A 23,402-nucleotide genomic window follows, 5' to 3' on the forward strand; every position below is an offset into this window, starting at 1 on the left:
AAATCAACTGGTCACCTGGAGGGGAATCTCAGAACTGACATTTTGGAAGTCTGTAATGGAGTCTAGAACCTTTCAACATGATCTGTTAATGGCTGGTCTGAAGGAGTCATTACAGCTTTTTAAAAAATCATCTGCCTTCTCCATGATCATGGTTAAGCCAGTCAGTCCAATGCTGTGCTCCTGCCATCAGTGTCTATCTTCCTGAATAAAGTAATTATAGCTTTTTCCAAGGTACGAGGGTCACAAAGACAGAACCAAGCGAATGACAGAGACTTGGGAATTTGCTCCCTCATAAATGGCAATGCTTGTTTATAAGGGTACTTTGCAATGGCAAAAGAAAGTGAAACCAATGCCACTGTAATAAAAGGCAGCATGAACCTCTGGTCAGAAATGGAATTGCAAATAAGTACAATAAGTTCATAGAAAAGTGCATCTGCTCCTGATGGCTGAACAGGCACCCAGAGGCATAAGGATTATCTGGAGGTCTATCTCCTGACAATGCAAACTGCGGCAGCCACATAGCTACAATGTGTATATTGTATCAAGAACCTTCACAGATAGTTTTAGGCTCACAAATTAGCCAGACTTCCGGTGGGGAGGGATACAGGTGGTACGGAAAGGCTGAAAAGAATAGGTAGAATGGGTAGACAAAGGAAGGCAAGGGAAAAGGAGATAGTTTCTTGATCCCACAGCAATTCAAAGATATGTGACCCACTGACAGGAAAAATGGAGAACCTTAAAAAGCATTTAAATTCCCTAAATAAGATCACTCCTCCTAATCAGCAGAAACAATGCTATTATAAACCAAAGGGAAGAGAATATAAGAAATGAAACATGTATATACTTAATGAAACATGTATATACTTAAATGTATATACTTGTATATATAAACATGTATATACTGAAATGTATATACTTCAGAGGTGACGGAATAGACCCTTCCTGAAAGGGCAAATGGGGCAACGAGGACTTAGAAGGGAAGAATGCAAACCTATTTTTAAAATAGAATTGAAAGTTAAATATAATAAAAACCCCAACAGACCTCATCTACAGAAAGGCCTGCAGGCAGGACTTAGAATATCATAGGTGTGAGAACTAATCCAAAGCTCAGCACAACACTCCTCGGGCTTTAATGGATAATCCATATTAATAAATACGTAGGGGCCTACTGGGCTGGTCACTCTGGAGCACTTGCTGGCTCTGGAACGAGTTTGTCACATTTTTTTAAAATGTATTCACTTAAAAAACAAGACAGACAAATAATAATCTATTTTCCTCTTAAAACAGTTGAAACAAGGATTATGCTAAAGTCACTGAAATAAAAGCAGAAGTAAAAGAGGCTCAGATTTGTGGATTTGTCTCTGAAAGATGCAGCCTATAGTCTGAAAGCATTACTTCACATATAACAGTTATCACTTCTGAGTTTGAAATGCCACGACTGAATCAACTTTCAAAGAGGAGCTGGAATGCCATGCTAGCTGTGGCAATCCAGTTTCTTCGGAAATATAAAGGTGGGCCAAGAACTTAACCAATGGGACGTGTTGGGAAGCAGTCACTACTTTATCCACTCTGCTTCCTCGGGACCCCAGAGACCACCAAGACCATTTCCAGAGGGAGGTCTACTCAGGCCTCTAATTTCAGCGGGAGAATTTCAGCACTATCTCACTCAACTTCCAAGATTTGAGAAGCAATTGTGCAACACATGCAACCTGGACCATTGAGGTACCAAGCCAATCCACATAAAAATAACTGACGACCACCTAAGTCAAGAAGCTGTTCTGTTGTGTGATGGGGGGGTACCGAGAATCTAAGTCCTCCTCTTCAGAGGATGTTTCTTCATAGAGTTCATCCTGGGCAATAATGCTCTCTAACCCATATTCTTGCTCATGGACAGAAACCTCATTGGGTGTGAGGTGGAAAGATCCTTCCACAAAGTCAGCAAATCTGAAAAACAGAAGATAATACTCATTAGGAACCTGCCTTCTGTCCTGTTTTCTTTCAAAATAAGAGCAAACTGAAACCCTTGATATGCTCTCAGCTCAAATTATATTGAGTCTAGCCAACACCCTTATCCTTACTCTGGCAGGTAAGTAGACTAAAGGAAGAAATAAGAAGAAAAGGAAAGCTGGGATCATAGGCCAACATCTCCTGCAACCCCATCCTGCTTAATAAGCACTTTTAGTTATGGAAGTTTAGTTACGCTTTTTAGTTATGGAAGTGCTAAAGTTCCTTTAGTCATCCGTAATCCTGATAAGATTAAGGGGCCTTACACATTTATTTGTGTTTATGGCCCTATAAACTTTATGCCATCAGGATTCCAAATTGAAGCTTCACATGTTTCCAAATAAAAAGGATCCCCTCTCCTAAAAAAAAAAAAAATTAAAAAAACACTCAAGAGAGCAGTGCAAAACTATCAAAGGGGAAACTTAATATGGTACTAAAGTCTTCTCATCTCAATGCTAAAATCAAAGCTAGAGTAAATAGTTCTTTGAGGAATCAGAAAACAGGCTACTGCTTAACATGTGATATGAGTACCTTTCTCTTGACTACTCCTAGATGAACAAGGAAAACAAAGCCACAAATACAAAATGATTACAGAAGCATAATCTCTGTTAAAACTGAAGGTCACAAGCACCCTGACAGACACTTGGCACTTCTGGCAAAGAGTTTATTTACCTTTTTGGAGACTGGATTCGAGAAACAGTCTTCCAAGCCGGGCAGTCTGGACTGTTGCAGTATTCTCTAAGCTTCTCTAAAGCCTTTCGGGTCTCTACCTCTCCTTGTATCCGATATTCTTCTTCTGTCAGAAGACGAGGGGGGACAGTCTTTTCTGTTGCATTACACATCTTTCTGTGCTCACCAAAATAACATCATGAATGATTAATCAGTAATCTACATCCACCCTTACGTCTAACTCCCTTCAGTGGGTCAAGCATACAGCAGAGACCCTGAGCATTAAGAGTCACTGCTCCCACCTTTCTTCTACAGACATCTTTAGTTATAATGTACCCTTGACATGTTAGACTATGAGTGACAAGTCAGAGTCATCAATATTATTCAGTAATGTGAACAAATTCACTTATTTTCCAATAAGTGACAGACAAAATATTTATTTCCCAATAAATGGAAAAACCACAAGAAATGATGGCATAAGACTGTGGTTCATTAACTTGGTTCCCCCCGAACTGAAGGCATTACTTTGACTATCTGTAATAAAAAGAACATTGATAACCTCAGAACCTATGACCATTCCACAGTCACCATACAAAGTGACAACATGCTTTGAATTACATCTTAAACTAAGAATAGGACTCCCAGGGGGCTTCCCTGGTTGCGCAGTGGTTGAGAATCTGCCTGCCAGTGGAGGGGACCACGGGTTCGAGCCCTGGCCTGGGAGGATCCCACGTGCCGTGGAGCAACTAGGCCCGTGAGCCACAACTACTGAGCCTGCGCGTCTGGAGCCTGTGCTCCACAACAAGAGAGGCCGCGATAGTGAGAGGCCTGCGCACCGCGATGAAGCGTGGCCCCTGCTCGCCACAACTAGAGAAAGCCCTCGCACAGAAACGAAGACCCAACACAGCCAAAAATAAATTAAAAAAAAAAAAAAAAGAATAGGACTCCCAGAGCAACCTGAGAGCCAGTGTGAAATAATCTGAAACCAGGTGACCTGAGGCATGCGGTATAAAAGTGATATACTTTGCATCACCTAGTGGTAACAAGAACACATGACACTTTACTAGATGTTTTTATTTTATATATAAAATAACCAGAATTTATAAATTCTATAAAAATGCCTACAGAGAATCTAAAAAGAAAGACTTGAAGGAAATAAAAGTGAAGCATAATACCATAAATTTGCATTAACAAAGAGGCTACCAGGTCAACACCTCTGTCTCCTTTTGCAGCAACTGCATCCCACATTGCATGTTTCAGTACAAAGTTACACTGCCTTTCAGTCACCTGTAGGTGATGTACAGCCAGTGAATAGGGTACTCCACGCTCTTAGTACACAGTGCAGTGATGATAATGGCAAGGGCAATGTGTGGTATCTGGATACTGGAATACATGAAACATAAGCCCATCAGCTGCAAGGTCCAAGTCAGCAGGTTGATACTTCGTTCATTCTCCAAGGGCCCATACTTGTAACAGACTGCAAAACTCATGAATCCAACTGCAAGGACATAGCCTATGAGAAGAGTTATCAGAAGACATTCTTTTTAATCTACAGTTGGTAAAAATAATCTGTGTGGGGAGCAGCAGTAAATTCACTATGTAGCGCCTAATGAACCAGGGAAATAGGTAAGATCTTTACTCAATTATTCACACTTTTTTCATTATTCATATATATTAATCTCTTTAAGCTTCTATCCTTTCTACTATCCTGAATTTATTTAATTCTCAAGTGGAGAATTAAACCTACATGTTGAACAACTCTAAAATAGTCTGTTTAAAAAACCTAATATATGAAAATCCAGATTAATCTGCTCTCAAAGGATAGATTAAGAGTTACTATCTTTATAACCAAAAGATTCTCGCTTTATAGATAAGGTTCACTGTAGAGTCCTTTACTTCTTAAGGTCCTCAAGTGTATTTAAAATATGATTATATTCATAAAGTCAATTTACGGCTTTTCAGAAAGATGCCTATTGTGTAAACAGAGACGTATTTATAAACACCAAGAAATTAAAGTCTTCTCCCTAGCAGCATCATTTTAATTTAAGAGAAGGTCACAACTGTATAGAGGGGTTAGAAATAAGTAAAGAACTATGATTCTTACAAGTTAACAAAATGGCATAGACTATTAAACTCCTGTAAGCAGTAAGCAAGCAACATCTTTTCATGATCAAATTAACTAAAACAGCCTATAAACATATAAAAAGTAAAGCAAAACCAACAACACTTACTTAAAAGATACTGCCAGTAACATCTCCAGATCTCTTGTAAATTTTTAAAAACTAGCTGAATGAGGTACAGAGAAAAGGACCAGCCTCCTACCAGGATGATGTAAATGGGACTTTTCTAAGAAAGAGTAGAAGTGAAAGCAAAAAGTTACAATGGGCTTTCCATACATAAAAGAAACAAAATAGAACTGTGATTTAAAAAAAAAAAAAAATTCAACCTACTAAAAATGCACAAAACACATCTCTTAAAAAGATGTCCTTTATATTTTAAATGGTACAGTCTGCAAAGAAAACTGGGAAAATGAGATGCTAAATAACTTAAAAGCCTGGCTATATAATCTATATAATTAACAAACAGGAAGAAGACTTTAATCACCCCCACTGTATACAGGATTTCAAATAAAAAGGGAGAGATTGTATGTAATGAGGCTGCACGTTTCATCATGGAAAGTACCTTTCTGAATCAAGGAAAGAGTAGGACATTTACTTATCAGCCATCAATGCAAATTTTCAGTGCTGTAAGATTATCCAAAAACAATCCTTCAACTATCCAAGCTCATCCTAACTGCATGTGAGGATTCTGCTTCTTACCTTGGGCATAAACTTGGACAGCATAAAAATGATGATTAGTAAAGAGGTCACAATTCCCACACTCATCCCAGTGGAATAGTAGAAGATTTGACTTCTGCAGAGATAAAATTCATTTCATGACTACGTGTGTATTCATATATGGCACTGTTCAAACTAGACAACTAACCCAGCCAAAAGATAGAAAAAAGGTACATGGTGAGAGCAGGTATTTGCCCAACACTTCAGATGAGAAAACTGAAGAGACTAGTACAATGTAGTTGCTGCCAGATTATGAAGATTAGTATCAATAAGGGCCCCTCAAATATATCCCAGTAATAAACCTCTGCTTAGTCTCCCGCTCCCATCCCCAGTACCTCTCCCCAGGCAATTTCTAATGGGAATCTTTCTTCTGGGAACTGCACAGCTTCTCTAGGGAGAAGGAAGAGCCCCAGTAGACACTGGAAACTAGAACTGAACTGATTACCCAGAAGGATAAACCAAACACAGGGCACAGAACAGAGAGCTCCTCTTCCTCTTCTAGGTTCTTTCTACCAGATATCCATCCCTCACTTTGAGTTTCTCTCAGGATCCCCAAAATAAGGAACAACTTCCACCAACCTTGCTCCAGTTAAACTTCAATTGGTAAGCTTTCATTCACTATTCCACAAATATTCTCCTTGTGTTCAAAGTTAATGTTAATTCTACCTTTGTTCAATGTTTGTTATCTATATGTTTTCTTTATATTTGTACATGTCTGTTTCATCTAGCTAGTAGGTTCCTAAAGGCAGGAAATGAGTAAGTGGTTGATATTTGTTTCTTTACTTCTGAACAGCATGAAACTCATCAACACGCAGCCCTGTAAAAATGAGGGCTAAACATTTCTAACGGTGGAAAGGGTGGTGCTGTATTGGCTAAATCCCACACATGATGGGTAACCTAATGGGGGAATTTCATTATTACCAATCTTATTAATACAAGAAAATAATTATAACACATATTATTTTTTTAAATTATTGAAGCAGGCAATGGCCTAGCCATCCATAAAGGTCCTAGAAAAGGGAATGGCAGCACTTCAAGTCTTTATGATAAAAGTCAAGCAGGGTTGGACTTCCCTGGTGGCGCAGTGGTTAAGAATCTGCCTGCAAATGCAGGGGACATGGGTTTGAGCCCTGGTCTGGGAAGATCCCACATGCCACAGAGCAACTAAGCCTGTGCGCCACAACTACTGAGCCTGTGCTCTAGAGCCCGCGAGCCATGACTACTGAGCCCATGTGCCACAACTACTGAAGCCCACACGCCTAGAGCCCGTGCTCCGCAACAAGAGAAGCCACCACAGTGAGAAGCCCGCGCACTGCAACGAAGAGTAGCCCCCACTCGCCGCAACTAGAGAAAGCCCGTGCGCAGCAATGAAGACTCAACGCAGCCAAGAATGAATTAAAAAAAAAGTCAAGCAGGGTAGGTCTGAGCCTCCTCATTCTGCCCGCTAGCCTTGGAACCTACCTGCTCAGCAAGTCACCACAAAAAAATAGAATAAGTCCAAGGAGAAAAATGAGGAAGAGTTTGGGGTCAAATCCTGAAATAAATAAAAGACTTCTGCTTAATATGGGAACAAAACAATTTAAGGCATTACAGAATAAAAGACAATGTTGGCATCATTGGTCAGCTAATAAAATATATGCAAACAGCCCACCTAAACAGCATTTTAAATTCCACACAAAGCCTGGGCACCCTTCCAAAGAGAAAGTATAATTAGGTCTCTGTCTAACCTGTACTTCCCTCAAGAGTTTATTTTTATTTTGGCTACTAAGCTAAGGCTAAAAGAAGCTAAGCTTTGCTTTTGATGGAGTCATAGTGCCATCAGCGCTTCATGCAGTCGCCCACAAGGGGTCTCCACCACTCTGGTTTTCGGGCCTTAAGTCACACACGCTCGGATTCAGATCAGCCCAGAACTTGGGGTCAGGGCCCTCTGCTGTTCTCTAACTGTTGGTCTCTGCTTGACCAACACCACCACCTACTTCTCTTCGCTACACAAGCACTGTGTTGGAAAAGCCTATACTCAAAACACATCTCACCCAGGACCAGGGGGCCCAAGCATAGACCCCTTACTGGCATACCAGACACTCCCACAGCTTTCACATTCAAGAGCTCTTGAGTCTAGGGGAAGTCCACAAACAGAAGAGTGAGAGGGATCAGTAAATGCAAAAGGAACACCAAAAAACAGGCTGATCCTGTTCAACCAAAGAACTGTGGAACCCTAGGACAGTTGGAAGGGCACAATGTATTTCGTAGCAAAACCCAGGAACATTTCTACTACTTAAAACATTACTCTCCTAAGACAGTAGTTACCAAGGAGAGACCAAAAGTCACAGAGAATCCAAGAGGATAATAATGGTCCACCTCTTCTGTGAAGCTTTCTCAGACACATTCAGAGAAGGGAAAACTCCCAATTAGACTGAATAAGCCTGAAACTGCAGTGATCTTCATATTTATTTATGGTTCCACATATATTCTTTTGTTTGTGAGGTATTCAGTTCTACCCTTCTTTAGTTTTTATTGTTAACCATTCATGTCTTCAAATGTAGACCTGTACATTTCAAGACATCTATCTTTGTCTATAAGTGCCCAGAAGACAAGGAATACATCTATCTTACTCTGAAGAATACTAGGCATATCAGCTCAGAGCCATTGGAAGTATTAGAAATACAAGTCTTCACAATTCCAGGTAAGGAAGTACTCAGAATGACTTATGGTAAAGTCTCAAATCTAGGCTTAAAGGGTTTTATGAGGGGTGGAGGCTCTCTGAACTGTTTGGAGCAGTGGTATATTCAGGTTATAATCAGAACCAAAATGGAGCTGTCTTGGGCTGACTTTTCTCACTAATTACATCCTCGAAAGCTCAGTCCCTTCTCACCAGAGAATCCATCAGAAAAACAGAGGTAAGACTTACTCCGGGTCACAGTGACACTGTACTTGGTGTCTTCCTCTATAATCTCAACTTTGAGGCAGGTTTTTGTGCTGTATAGACCCACGTTAACATAGGTGTCATTCAATTTCTCTTTTAAAAAGGAGGAAAAAAAGTTCCAGATACTAAACTGCTCTAGCTCCTTCAGTTTCTCCTCATTCTCCACCTGGGTGACTCGGACCAGTTTGGAACTATTTACCCGAATCTGTAACACAAGTAAAATCAGGATGAGAAAGAAGAAAGTAGGAATTTAAAATTTTCACAAATATAATTAAAAAAAAAAAAAACTTTAGAGTAAATAACTAAATCAATAATGGCACCAGCTTTCCACAGGCTTATGAGAAATACAGAGATACAGCAGCTAAAAGATAACTGGGCAAATAACACTGTACATGGTACAGAGAGGCAGCTGTTAGAATGTTTTATTGTTAACATGATCTGAATCTAGTATTAGGCCAGAACATAGGGGGAAAAAAAAGACTTCCAAGCTGAAAGAGTTACCAATACCGCTATTTATGAGAGATCATGCAAAGCAAGGGTCTAGAATATTAAGAAAACTGCCAGGCATAAACAGCACCAAAAATGTTTCCCATAATGACAAGCTGAAAAGTTCAACCCTTTGTCACAAATCACTGATTATGGGTAAATGTTGGTTATAATGTGCTCCAGATGGAATATGATCTTTATATCAGACAATGAAAAAAGAGAATTTTTTTTAAAAACCCACGAGCCCACCTTATGTTTTTGATGTGAACAAATCCCTTATCAGTAACTATGCTTATAGCAGCAGAAACATTTCCAAGGACTCATTTTGTTCAATCATTACAGCCAGACACTCTGGCTCAACAGTGTTATGAAATAAATGAGACCAAAGTCATTCTATCAAGGGGAAACTTCAGCTCAGGGCATTTATGCAACACCTTGTGTAGAATCAAAATAGAATAGGAGCAGCAAGGCGAGAGTTTACATCCTGATAGGCACGCAACAGTTTCCAGCCCAAAGAAGGCCTAAGACCTTTAAAAAGAAAGAGAGGTCTATATGTGTGTGTCTGTGTCTCTGTGAGTGTAAAAGGAGTGAGGGGAAGAGAAGGAAGTACTCTCTTGGGGAAAAGGAGGAAGGAAGTTTATCTCAGGCCACTTAAAGAAACAGAGAGAGAAACACAAAATAGGCATAAATGCTTTACTGATGAAAACACTGATGAGATTAAGAATAATCATAATCTTATCAAGGTTGTTAATTTTACACACACACACACACACACATATATATATATATATATATTTTTTTTTAACTGCATGTGAGAAGGGAAGAAAGTGTCAATGTACTCACTAATCACAGACAGACAGATATTCACAGAAACTGCCCCTGCCAGGAGCCTCCAAATCATTACCTGTATCTGTGTCCATATATCATGCCACTTCGGGATAAGCACATTTTTATAACAGGATTGTTGACTGGTATTCATATAATAAACTTTGGATTCCTGAAGCATGACCACGTTTAAATCAATTCCGGCTTTATGCAAAGAAAGAAAATAATTAAGTATATAACGGAACAAGCTAGTAACTATAACTCATTTCATAAAAAGAATTAAACTGACCACTTTCTTAAAGCTGGGGTTAAAAATATCAGCGACTAAGACACGAAGAAAACTGAGATGAGAGAAGAAATAAGGCAGTCTTATTCCTGCCAAATGTAATTAGTTAAATATTACAAATAGTCACTAATCCAGGATAAGTAATAATAAAAGCCACTATTACGTGTTTATTAAGACAGACAGTATGTTGTCTGTCTCATTTAACCCTCCCAGCAATGCTGTGAGGTTGGCACTCTCATAACCCCCATTTTACAAATGAGGAAACTGATGCTTAGGAAAGATTAAGTAATTTGTCCAAAGTCACACAGCTAGTAAACAGCTAAACTGAGATTCACACCCAGGTCTTGTTTCTCTTATAAAGGCATAGCTAAAGTAACCCCATCTGGTGACTTTCTCTATCCATATCCTGAGTAGGATGAACAGAATTAGCAACACTTTTTGTATTTAGAGTACTTTAAGCAGATACTAAAAGACTGCAAAGTTGCTTTTTTCCAGCTGTTTTGTTTCATTCAAGTTTTAAGAGCAGCCAATGAACATATGCAGTCCCTCTGATTTTACCAAAACAGATCTCCCCTGAGGAATTTATATTCAATCTCAGCTAATTTAAGGTTTACAAGTGACCATTATCATATCTTCCCACCCAAGTTTGCACAAGTTACCTTCTTCACCACAAAACATTTCAATATCTTCTTCCTTGCTCTACACTGTACTTACCAACTCATTTAGTGCTACTCTTAGGGGAAATTTAGTTAACTCTTTGGTTCTTAGTATAAAGGTGGGTAGATTTAAATAAACAAAACACCCCAAAACACAAAAACCTCAAACAAACCTTACAAAGCCAAAGTTACACACACAAAAAAGGTAATGACACCCATCAGTTCAAAATGGTTTTAGAGTGAAGCTCAGACTAATTTTGAAGTTAAATTCGGTCTTAAACCTAAATATTGGGCTTCCCTGGTGGCGCAGTGGTTGAGAGCCCGCCTGCCAATGCAGGGGACGCGGGTTCGTGCCCCGGTCCGGGAAGATCCCACATGCCGCGGAGCAGCTGGGCCCGTGAGCCATGGCCGCTGAGCCTGCGCGTCCGGAGCTTGTGCTCCGCAACGGGAGAGGCCAAAACAGTGAGAGGCCCGCGTACCGCAAAACAAACAAACAAACAAAAAAACAAAAAAAACAAACAAACCTAAATGTTAAGAACGAAAACTAAAGAACTCTTAGAAGAAGAAAACAGGTGTGTAAACCTTTGTGACCTTGGATTTGACAATGGTTTCAAAAATTTTAAACTTTTGTGTTTCAATGGCCACTATCAAGAAAGTGAAAAGATGACCCACAAAGTGGGAGGAAACACTTGCAAATCATATATCTGATAAGGGTCTAATATCCAGAATATATAAAGAACTACTACAATTCAACAATAAAAAGAGAAATAACCCAATGTTTAGAATGCATAAAGGATTTGAATAGACATTTCTCCAAAGAAGATACACAAATGGCCAATAAGCACAATGAAAAGAGATTCAACATCATTAGCCATTATGGAAATGCAAGTCAAAACCACAATGAAATACCACTTCACATTCATTAGGATGGCTCTAATCAAAAAGAGGACAATAACCACGTGTTGGCAAGGATGTGCAGAAACTGGAACCCTCACACATTGCTGGTGGGAATGTAAAATGGTACAGTCTCTCTGGAAAACAGCTTGGCAGTTCCTCAAAAACTAAAACACAATTATTACATGACACAGCAATTCCACTCCTATGTATACACCCAAGAGAAGTGAAAACATGTTCACACCGAAACCTGTACACAAATGTTCACTGCAGCAATATCCATAATAACCAAAAAGTGGAAACACCCCAAATGTCCATCAGCTGATCAATGGATAAGCAAAATGTGGTATTATTGATACAATGGAATATTATTCAGCCATAAAAGTACTGATACATACTACAACATGAACCTTAAAAACTTTTTGTTGAATGAAAGCCAGTCAAGAAAAAGTCCACATATTAAATGATTCCATTTATATAAATATCCAGAATAAGCAAAGGCGCAGAAAGTAGATTAGTGGTCGTCAGGGGCTAGGAGGAGAAGGGAATGGGGAGAGACCTTTAAGGGGTATGGGGCCTCATTTTGGAGTAATAAAAATATTCTGGGGATGCCTGGTGCTGCAGTAGTTAAGAATCCGCCTGCCAATGCAGGGGACACAGGTTCGAGCCCTGGTCCTGGAAGATCCCACATGCCGTGGAGCAACTAAGCCCGTGTGCCACAACTACTGAGCCTGTGCTCTAGAGCCCACGAGCCACAACTGCTGAGCCCGCGTGCCACAACTACCGAAGCCTGCGCACCTAGAGCCCATGCTCCGCAACAAGAAGCCTCCACAATAAGCCCTCGCACCGCAACAGAGAGTAGCCCCCACTCGCAGCAACTAGACAAAGTCCACGCACAGCAACGGAAGACCCAACGCAGCCAATAAATAAATAAATAAAATCTATTAAAAAAAATTCTGTAATTAGTCAGTGGTGATGGCTGCACAATACTGTGAATACAGCTGCCCCATGAACAACCATGGTTAAGGATGCCACCTCTCTGCTCAGTCAAAACTCAGCGTATAACTTTAGTTAGCCCTCTAGATCCACAGTTCCGCATCTGTGGATTCAACCAACCAAAGATCAGGTAGTACTATAGTATATATTTATTGAAAATAAAAATCCACGTATAAGTGGACCCATGCAATTCAAATCTGTGTTGTTCAAGGATCAACTGTATACGGAAGACCAATGAAAGGGTGGATTTTATGGTATGTGAATTATATCTCAATATTTTAAAATTCAGTCTTGATATTGCAGGGGAGGAAAAGTTTTCCTTGACCGTCTTAGGTCCCTGGCTGGGTCCAAAAATTAAACTGACAAAGACATATTAACAGGAGAAAATCATACAAATTTATTTCATATCTTTTATGTGACATGAAAACCTCTAAGGAAATAAAGACCCAAAGAAACAGACCCACGTACTTTTATGCTAGGTTTGACGAAAAGTGGACATTTGCAGATAGGTTGAGTATGAGGTAAGTGTAGTAAAGTGGGGGAAACTGAGCAAGGCCTGTTTATTAGGATTCTTCGTCATGCCCCTTTGTCTTCGAAGACAAGGATGCTCCTTTCCTCCAGGTATAGGGAGGACACCTCTCACATGAGGATTTCATGGCCTATTTCAAGGAAGGAGGGCAAAGTGCGGGAGGTCAGAGTGACTTTTCGGCTTTGCTGTTTTCTCAAACTCCCTCAGCTTAAAATATTCAATATGCCAAGGTGCCATATTTTGGAGTAGTATGTCCTGAACCTCATCTATCAATCTCTCACTAGGGTTTAATTCAATAGTAATTTGGATTTCCTCCAAGCCTATTTTTCATAAAATGAAACCCTTTCAAAATCCTATTGACATTTGTTTCACTAGCAAGCCCAAATATACTGAAAGAACACCCACTCACAAATATGGATCAAGAGTTTATTTTCTTCTGGAGACTGTAAGAGAGTAAGATTATGTAAAGCTTAAAACTGTGTATTTACAAATAAATTTTAAAAAACCTAAGAGTCACACTTTATTAACTCCTTTCTCCCACAGCACCAAGTAATATAACACAACATCTCTTTAAGCCCATTATTATTTTCAAGAGGGTAGTAAGATACAAATAATATGTCAATAGCACAGGAGATTTGAAAAATTTAATGCCAAGAAAAGACATCAGTATTTTTAAACCAATTTTAAAATTCTTCAATGTCATTTTCCTAAAGGAATAAAACTTTTATAAAAAGCAACATTTTGGGGGTAATTCCCTGGCGGTCCAGTGGTTAGGACTCCCGTGCTTCCACTGTAGGGGGCGCAGGTTCTATCCCTGGTCAGGGAACTAAGATCCCACGGACAAATAAATAAATAATTTAACAAGCAACATTTTCTTAAACCTTCCTTTACCCAAGTTCCACACCATTCAAAGGAAAGCACTGTAAATAAACAAACAAACCTCTCTAACACCAATCTCCTACAGAAATCAGCACCTTGGCCAGCCATATCTTTGGAAATTCATTGAGAGGGAAAACACACCAAATCAGCCTAAGGGGATAATCTGTGCAAACAATCACCACTCCAGCTATAGCTTAAATTATTAGAAAAACATAGAACTACACCAATTACCTTCAATATGTACAAGCTGTCAAAATGCTCATGTTACAATCTTGTGCTTCCCATAGCAAAAGGACATACACAACACTTTCCTTCCCCTCCCCAAAGTGAGTTAGCCAGCATGTTAAAAAGCACAATAAATTAAACATTTAAAAAATGCCTTCTGAGCCCAAAGATCTAGTTCTTCTTGGAAAATGCCTCCTTGGAATTTAGTGAATCACAACTTGCTTATTGTATTTACCCATAAACCAGCTACTTAAAAGTTAGTAACTTCGTATTTACTTATATTCATCAATCAACAACACTGATCATTTAACATCTACTGGTAGAAGGTAATGAAAATGATTCATAGTATGTGAGGACCAGAAAAGACCCTAAAAATTTATGAAAAACCACCTCTTCTAATTCTTAAATAGCCTCTATTCATTTCTGTCAAGAGGTAATCCAGTTCATACTTAAAAGCATCTTAAAATGCTCCTTAAAAACTAGCATCTTAAATTAGTGGGCTTAGCAAAGGATTATTCAATGTGATGCTGGTACAACTGACTGGTTATTTGGAAAATAAAATCTATCTAGATACTCACCTCACACCAAATACTAACATTAACCACTGATTAAAAAGTAAAATGAAAAATAATTAAATTGTACCACAAAATATACATATACAAAAATTTAATTTTGGAGGAATCTTCAAGCACAAAAGCAATGGAAATAAATCTAAAGAATAAAATCAAGTGATCACATAAAAAATATAAATCTTCTATTTAAAAAGATAAAGGGGGCAAATTAAAGTTCTGTAATAAATAGATTATAAAAATATACATCCTTAAAATATTAAAAAGTTCATCAACTGATTTTAAAAGTACACAAACATCCCAATAAACAGTAATCACAATAAATAGGCCAAGAGCAAAGGACACACTCTCCAAAAAATGTAAACTCTAAACAGAAAATTAAATAACTAATTAATATTTGAAAGATGCTTCCTCACAAATAATGCAAGAAATGCAAAGTAAATTAAGATGCCGCTTTCAATCTATCAAATTAGCAAAGGTGTTTCTGTCTGGAATATCCAATGCTGGCAAGGGAATGGGTCACAAGCAAATATAGCTGATAATCGTATAAACCGGCACACCTTTTCAGAAAAATATTTTAGCAAGATGTTTCAAGGGTCTTAAATATATTTTCATTTTTGATTGAATAAATCCATTTCTGAGAATCTATCCTAAAAAAAAAAAATCTGTCCACAGGATGAAACTAAAAATAACATTTATGAAGAATTTTAAATGACATAGGAAAATGTTTATGCTACAAAACCATATGAGAAAACTATCTCTGGCAGCAACTGGTGGCCTCCAGGGAAGAGAACTGAAGTGCTGACACGTTTATGAATATATTATCAATTCAAAAAAAAATTTTAATTAAAAACACGTGGAAACAGACCAGAAGAAAGCGTGCTTTAACGGACTGCCTCTGAATGGAATAAACAGTAAGTGATTTTTCTACTTCCTTATACTTAATTGTACTTGCCAAATGCTCTAAAAGAACTCCCTGCCTTTTGAAGTACTCCATTCTCTCTTTAGGTAGATCCCACTTTTAGAAAGTTCTACTCTATTACATGATTGTCTCCTTGTAGCTGCCACCTACATGATCTATTAGGCCACAAAGAACACGTATCCCAAGTTTACCCTTCTCCAAGCCAAAAAGTCCCCATTCCTCTCCTTATTAAAGAAACTTGGAGCCTGCTGATTGAGCACGGACTACGTGGGAGCATTTTGATATAAATATTCTCTTTCATTTCCACAATACACAGCCTCTAAGGTTAAACATCTGGTCAAAGTTCATTCAGATCATATGTAGCCCTTCAAATGTTACTCTGGGCCCTGCCCCTGGAAAAGTACCTTCTTGGTTACCTATTCCCCTCTCCCTATAAAAACCGTTTCAGAAGGACGCTGCAGTTTGAAACTAGTTCTATGGATCCTGAGATAACCTTAAAGCTGCATCTAAGGATAATCATAAGTGACAGCAAGAGATAGGCAGCAAACGACGGAAAGGTGAGAGAGCATATGTGTTTACAAGATACGATTCTCCTTAGCCCCATGAGTCTCTACTCCCTCCAGTGGAAGCTTGGAAACATCGCTTATCTTTCTGTTGTGCACTTAACAAGGGTAGAAGGAGGTTTTTTTACAAACACACTCTAGGTTTTCTGAATTAGAGCGTTAAAGGAAAACAATTTCATCCCAGTCCAGAGCCAATTATGCAGTAGCAGGCATCAAGAAAGTCTGCTTGAGGAATGAATAAATTTCCAAAAGAAAACTACTCGATACTGACTAGCGTTTTTGGAAACGGGAATTTAACGGCTCCAGGTCGGTTCTATAGGGCCGGTTGGAGCCAGGATCTTACAAGGGCGTAAGATACTGAAAGAGCTCACTGCATTTCAGTGAACTATAATTATCTGTTCAGCCACCCATGCCGAGTCCTGACAGCATACGCTCAGGTGTTGCTAATTTTCTGAATGAACGGTATGCTCCCTTCCCAGTGGCAGCTCTGCCTGTCCATTCGGTCCTCGGGTCACCTTCCTTTGAACAACAACAAAAAAAAAAATCGAAGAGGCCCATGCAGCAGGACGCAGCCCCCAGGACCGCTTCTCACCCAGCGCAGGCCTCCCCGTCTCCGCCAAAAAGGCTTCAAGCTCCTCCCCACTCTGGGTAGCTCCCGCAGGCCACCCCAGGGCCCTGGTCCCTCAGTGCCGGCGCCCGTTCGCCAAGGATGAAGCTTCTTCCTTCGCACCACGCCCGCGCCCGTCAGAATAACGGCCCACGCCCTGGGGACGCTCCCCACTTTTCTAAATATAACCCTTCGGTACCCGCTCCCTCGGCTGCTGCTGCCGGGCGGTACCTGAGCCGCAGACCAAGCAGCCGGAGAGGACCAGGAGCAGTCGCACTGCACCAGCGCCCCCGGCCCCCCAGCTCCAGGGCCCGGCACCAACTGCAGATAAGACCGCCACTTTCATTCCTCCCGCCATGGTCTCCTCACGCCACCTCCTCCTCACGTGCCCCTCCCCAGCAACTAACCCGGAACTGGCAGGGCCAGCAGCCTATCCGCTACAAGACCCGCCCCCTACCAACCAATCGGACGGGCGAAGCTTCGAGCCTTCAGTCCTTTATGGACCCTATAGTCCCGCCTCTTAGCAACTGATGCGCGAGGGCGGAAAGAAGCAGCTTTCAGCCTATTAGAAAACTGATTCTCATATTAGCAATGGCGACAGGAAGATCCCACCCCTTAACAACATGCTTCCGTCTCCAGTTTATTTACAACTGGCGCGATTGATGGTAAGCTTAACCAATAGAAAATCAAATTTTTTCGGTACGCGGGCCTCTCACTGTTGTGGCCTCTCCCATTGCGGAGCACAGGCTCCGGACGCGCAGGCTTAGTGGCCATGCCTCACGAGCCCAGCCGCTCCGCGGCACGTCATCTTCTTGGATCGGGGCACGAACCCCTATCCCCTAGCATCGGCAGACGGACTCTCAACCACTGCGCCACCAGGGAAGCCCCGGAGTTAACTCTTTTTTACCAAACTTGGTATTTCCATCGAAATTGGCTCAGGTTCCCTCTGTTTCCTTTCTTTCCTTTTCACCGCGATCTTGTCACTGTGGGAAACTTAAGACATTGTGTCCTCCAAAATCCTAAATGATTTAGAAGGGAAGTGACAAAAAGTTGTGTTGACAGTTTTATAAGGAATAAACATTAACGTTTAAAAATGTGGTCATACGGGGCTTCCCTGGTGGCGCAGTGGTTGAGAATCTGCCCGCCAATGCAGGGAACACAGGTTTGAGCCCTGCTCTGGGAAGATCCCACATGCCGCAGAGCAACTAGGCCCGTGAGCCACAACTACTGAGCCTGCGCGTCTGGAGCTGTGCCCCGCAACAAGAGAGGCCGCGACAGTGAAAGGCCCTCGTACCGCGATGAAGAGTGGCCCCCGCTTGCCGCAACTAGAGAAAGCCCTTGCACAGAAACGAAGACCCAACACAGCCAAAAATAAATAAATAAATAAAAAGCAGTTTCTTTAAAAAAAAAAAAGAGTATCTCCCGCTTGCCGCAATTAGAGAAAGCCCCCGCAGCAACGAAGACCCAACACAGACAAAATAAATTAATTTTAAAATGTGGTCATAGGGTAGTTTTTGTTGGAAGCAAAATGCATGTGAATATTAAGAGAAACTTTTTTATTCCTCACAACATCCTGTGAGATAAATAGCTTCATTTATGAAGAAGCCAAGGCTAAGACAGGCAAAGGAACCTGCCTAAGATTGCATAGTTCGTTGGGCTGGGCTGTGGTTCCAACCCAAGTCTTACCCCAAAGCCTGGGTTCTTTCTATGCATCAGGCGCTTCCCATTAAATGATTTACACAGTGAGGGCCTAGCAGAATGCCTAGCACATAGCAGGTGTTTAGTAAATGTTAGTCGAAATTGAAGCATCTTATTTTTTAGAGGATCTGATAGTGGTGGGTAGGAATACTAGAGATAATGGAGGCTAGTGAGTTAAGGGGGAAGTCATGGAAGGAGGTAACTGCTGGGGAAGGTTCAAGCTTTCAAAACAAAGGATTTTTTTAAGAGTCAAAATGGGGCTGAGCCATGGGCAAGAGAAGAAATTTCATCCTCAGAAAAGTCAAGGCCACCCCTGCTGCAGTCATCATCCTATGTCTCTCATATACATACACCACACACTCCCCTAGCTGACCTAAAGAGGTCAGTTATCAACAAAAATTAAGCTCGTTGCTACTATGTACCCTTGATGTTGTATGAAGAAAATCGTATTTCTGTGGTTTTCCTCCCCAAAACCCCTAAAACTAATCTAAGTATGAGATAAACATTAAAAAAATTCAAATAAAGAGGCAACCTAGGGAATTCCCTGGCGGTCCAGTGGTTAGGACTTGGCGCTTCCACCTTTGAGGACAGGAGTTCAATCCCTTGGTGGGGAACTAAGATCCCGCAAGCCGTGTGCGGCATGGCCAAAAAAAAGAGAGAGGCAACCTACAAAATACCTGACCAGTACGCCTCGTGGTCATCATAAACAAGGAAAATCTGAGACACTAACAGCCAAGAGGAGCCTAAGGAGACATGGAAACCAAATGTAATATGGTATCATGTATGGGATCCTGGAACAGAAAAAAATTAGGTAAAAACTAAGGAAATCTGAGTAAACTATAGACTTTTCGTTAATAATAATGTATCAGGGACTTCCCTAGTGGCACAGTGGTTAAGAATCCGCTTGACAGTGCAGAGGACACAGGTTCGAGCCCTGCTCCAGGAAGATCCTACAGGCCACAGAGCAACTAAGCCCGTGCGCCAAGACTACTGAGCCTGCGCTCTAGAGCCCGTGAGCCACAACTACTGAGCCTACGTGCCACAACTACTGAAGCCCGCACGCCTAGAGCCCGTGCTCCCCAAGAGAAGCCACCGCAATGAGAAGCCCGCGCACCGCAACAAAGAGTAGCCCCCACTTGCCGCAACTAGAGAAAGCCTGCACGCAGCAACAAAGACCCAACGCAGCCAAAAGTAAATAAATAAAATAAATAATTTAAAAATAATAATAATAATGTATCAACACTGGTTCATTAAGGTGGCAAATGCACCATACTAATATATGATAATAATAGGGGAAACTGGATGTGGGGTACATAGGAACTCTCTGTACTATCTTCTCAATTTTTCTGCAAGTCTAAAACTGTTTTAAAAAATAATTTATACACCCACACACCCACCCACAGCCACACCCACACCCATACACACACTTCATTTTCTACCAGGTCCCAAATTCTCAGCATTCAGAGCTTGCTCTTTGGTTTTGAACAAAGTCCAGAGAACAGGGGAACTAATTCCAGAGGATCACTGACCACTGTTTTGTTTTGGTTTGGTTTGGTTTGGTTTTGGTTTTGGCTGTGCTGCGTGGCTTGCGGGATCTTAGTTCCCCCACCGGGACTGAACCCGGGATCTGGCAGTGAAAGCACTGAGTCCTAACCACTGGACTGCCACTAACTGTTCAAATGTGTAAACAAAGTGTACAGCAAGGAGACTGGTTGTCCATAAACACATCACACCTTATCATCCAAATGAGTTCTGTCACTTCCAGGTAGACACTCAAGAAGCTTTTAGCCTTGTTTTAATAATAAGGACACTGCTCAAAACACTTTGAGAATCATCTTCAGACTCCATAGCACACAATGCAATGATTATTCATTACCTGCAGGCGGATCTGATTTATGCAAATAGCCAAAAGAACTCAGGCCAAGACTGATGAGTAAATGGGGTGGAAAATCTGGACAGTAAATGTGTTTCAGAATTTTGCATTTTAGAAATGTAATATGATACATATATAATATATAAGGCAGCAATCCTAATGGGGTCTGGGATAGCACCTCATAAACAAATTAATATTTCTGCAATAAGAGATATGAAGATCCACATGGGTATAAATGAAAGTGGGATAAATGAAACTATAAATAACCTCATGTAAGTTTAGGTGGTCTGCCACAAAATAAGTTCAGGTCAGATTAGGTTCTGCGGTCAAATGAGAAATTAAAAATTTTGGTTTTCATAATCTCAATTTAGGAAAAAGACTGCAGACGGTAAATATTTGAAGATGCTCCATTCCATTCACTCAATCACCCAAGCTAGAAGCCCAAGAGTCACCCTAAACTCTTCTCTTCCCCCAACCCTTTAGCCAATCATCAAGTCCTATTGATTTTACCTGCTGACTATCCTTTGAATCTGTCCTTTCCTCTCCATCCCACGCCAGTGATTTAGTCTAGCACCTTACCATTGCTCTCTTGGACCACTTTAGTTTCCTTCAAGCTGGCCTCCTTGCTGTTTTTGCAGCCATAAAACCCTTCCTCTACACTACTCCTAAATGCATATCTGACCATGTCACTCCCATGTTACCAAGTCTTTATTTTTCCATGGTATCTCCTGTGATGAAGTCCATTGCCCTTATATGACCTAAAACATAAAAAAATTTTAACTACAACAGTGCTACTCAAAGTTTGTGACCAATCTGCAATGAAACAATTTCAGAAATTAAGTGTAGGCATTTAGAAACTTTGATAGGAATTTGACAGAGAAATTTTATATTTATTGAATTTAATAAAAATGGGATTTTATTTCATTTTTTCTAATAATTCACTTTTAGTGTATTTTATAGAGTAGTGGACTCTACCGTGATTGGAAATTGTTGGGGTTTTTTAAAATAAAGTTTTATTTATTTATAATTTTTTAAAATTTTTGGCTGCCTTGGATCTTTGTCGCTGCACGCGGGCTTTTCTCTAGTTGCTGCGAGCGGGGGCTACTCTTCATTGAGGTTCCTGGGCTTCTCATGGAGTGGCTTCTCTTGTTGAGAGCACGGGCTCTAGGTGAGTGGGCTTCAGTAGTTGTGGCACTCTGGCTCAGTAGTTGTGGCTCGCGGGCTCTAGAGCGCAGGCTCAGTAGTTGTGGCGCACGAGTTTAGTTGCTCCGCGGCATGTGGGATCTTCCCGGACCAGGGATCGAACCCGTGTCCTCTGCACTGGCAGGTGGATTCCTAGCCACTGTGCCACCAGGGAAGTCCCTGGAAATTGTTTTAAAAATTGGTCCTTTACTATAGTTTGAGAAGTACTGGTCTCTAATATTCTTAATGAAATGGTCTTGTACACCTCCCTGGGCTCTAGAACCTAGAACAATTTCTAGGTTCTCAAACATATCATTCTGTTCCATACTTCCACGTAAATTTAAATTCTGCTCTCTCTGATTTGACTGTCACTTCTTCCTGGAAATCTATTTACACTTCAAAATCCTAGGCTGCATCATCACCTCCTTTGGATGCCTGTTTAAACCAGTCCCTCACAACTCCAAGCAGAAGACATCACTTGCCCCCTATACTTCTATCATTGTTTGTACCCCTATTATGGCACTACACTGTAATCGTGGCTACCTCCCCCACTAGTCTATGAGTTCCTTAAAGGCAGAAGTCAGGATTATTTGTCTTTGAGAGGTGAAGCATCCCTGGCAAGATGACAAAACTGAAGTACAGTACTCCTCTGAAGACTACAATTCTAACATGTTGACGAAAGAGAAAAAAAAAGAGGATCATTACTTTATATTCATATTTTTCTGTTACCAGCAAGGATTTCAGTTTTACCTTTAGCACCTGGGTATGAATTAATTTGCCAGAGTAGTGGACATTTTAGAAGGCCAAGGAACCAGACTTGTGAGACCCGCTGGAAACTTTAAGCTTAAAGGAAGGAGACATAGAAAACAATTGTCTCCACTTGAACAGTTCTGCCCAGGTTCAGCCCCCTCTGGAGTAAAATCTGTGTCAATTGCCCTTTTCAAAGCTGCTCAGGCCTGGAAATAGCATCATCAACTCACTCATTTCAGAGGGCCCACCAGAGACCAGATTAGGAGAGGTCCCAGGCTAAAGGTGAAACAAGCAACTATAATTGAAATGTATACGAAGAGCCATGGGGCCACTGAGGGATGGGAGGAATTAATTCTGCCTAGAGGAGGTACAAGAAGGGGAGGAACCAGGATGGTGATATTTGAGCCAGATCTTGCTGTATGAGCTGGATTTGGTCTGGTGAAAACTTGGGGTGGGGGGTCAGTGAGCAGTGCAATCTGCTGGATGAAAATCTACTCATGCCTAGGAATGACAATCCCTCTGGTTGGCAATTTCTACACTCCTCTTCCACCCACTTTCTTCACAATCTATTCCTCTGTTCTTGGAAAATGGGGACTGAGGATCGTTTCCCTTCCTGGAAGTGATCAGTGTAGCATTAAACTAATCCTTGATTAAATGGGATCCGTTGCTCAGCTCTGTGAGCCTCTGAGAACACCGACGCGGAAGGAGAGGGGAGGGAGCAGGTGAGTCAGGTAGGGAAGTGGGCTTGAGCCACACTGGGGAAAACGGGGCTCAAGGAGAAAAAGAAGAAATTAAGGTTTTTAATTTGCCGCACCCCCTTTTTGTCAACCTCTCCCCCACCTGTCTCTTATCTTTATTGTTTTTCCGTAGTTTCTCATAGTCTTGGTCTCTTTGTCTCTGTTTCTCTCCATTTGCTAAAGGCTGGAAATTCCTTGTTGTCAACGGAAGGGAGTAGGAGGGGAGTTGGAGGTGGTAGGAGTGGGAGGGAAGCGAAGAACAGACATCTCAGCAGCTCCGGCTGCGGGGGCG

At 40.9% G+C, this 23,402-nt stretch overlaps 2 protein-coding genes across 2 annotated transcripts in view; both read right to left on the bottom strand.

Moving 5' to 3' along the window:
• Positions 1–1,849, bottom strand: part of MYO1A (myosin IA) — a gene marked incomplete at its 3' end in the record, with an annotated part of 29,202 nt that extends 27,353 nt beyond the window's left edge. Inside the window, exon 1 of the mRNA XM_082851211.1 lies at positions 1,801–1,849. The remainder of the gene's footprint in view (positions 1–1,800) is intronic.
• NEMP1 (nuclear envelope integral membrane protein 1) lies at positions 1,761–17,251 on the bottom strand (the record flags this gene model as incomplete). The annotated part of the gene is made up of 9 exons (XM_082851212.1): positions 17,102–17,251; positions 9,824–9,948; positions 8,419–8,638; positions 6,972–7,044; positions 5,493–5,586; positions 4,905–5,019; positions 3,961–4,186; positions 2,677–2,850; positions 1,761–1,944 (listed from the first exon to the last, which is right to left on the bottom strand). The coding sequence occupies exons 1-9, from the start codon at positions 17,226–17,228 to the stop codon at positions 1,761–1,763; spliced, it is 1,338 nt and encodes a 445-aa protein (XP_082707338.1). The 5' UTR covers positions 17,229–17,251.
• Positions 17,252–23,402: the final 6,151 nt, after the last annotated feature.

Source organism: Leucopleurus acutus (assembly GCF_964270905.1).
Source record: "Leucopleurus acutus genome assembly, chromosome: 11".
Lineage (NCBI taxonomy): Eukaryota > Metazoa > Chordata > Mammalia > Artiodactyla > Delphinidae > Leucopleurus > Leucopleurus acutus.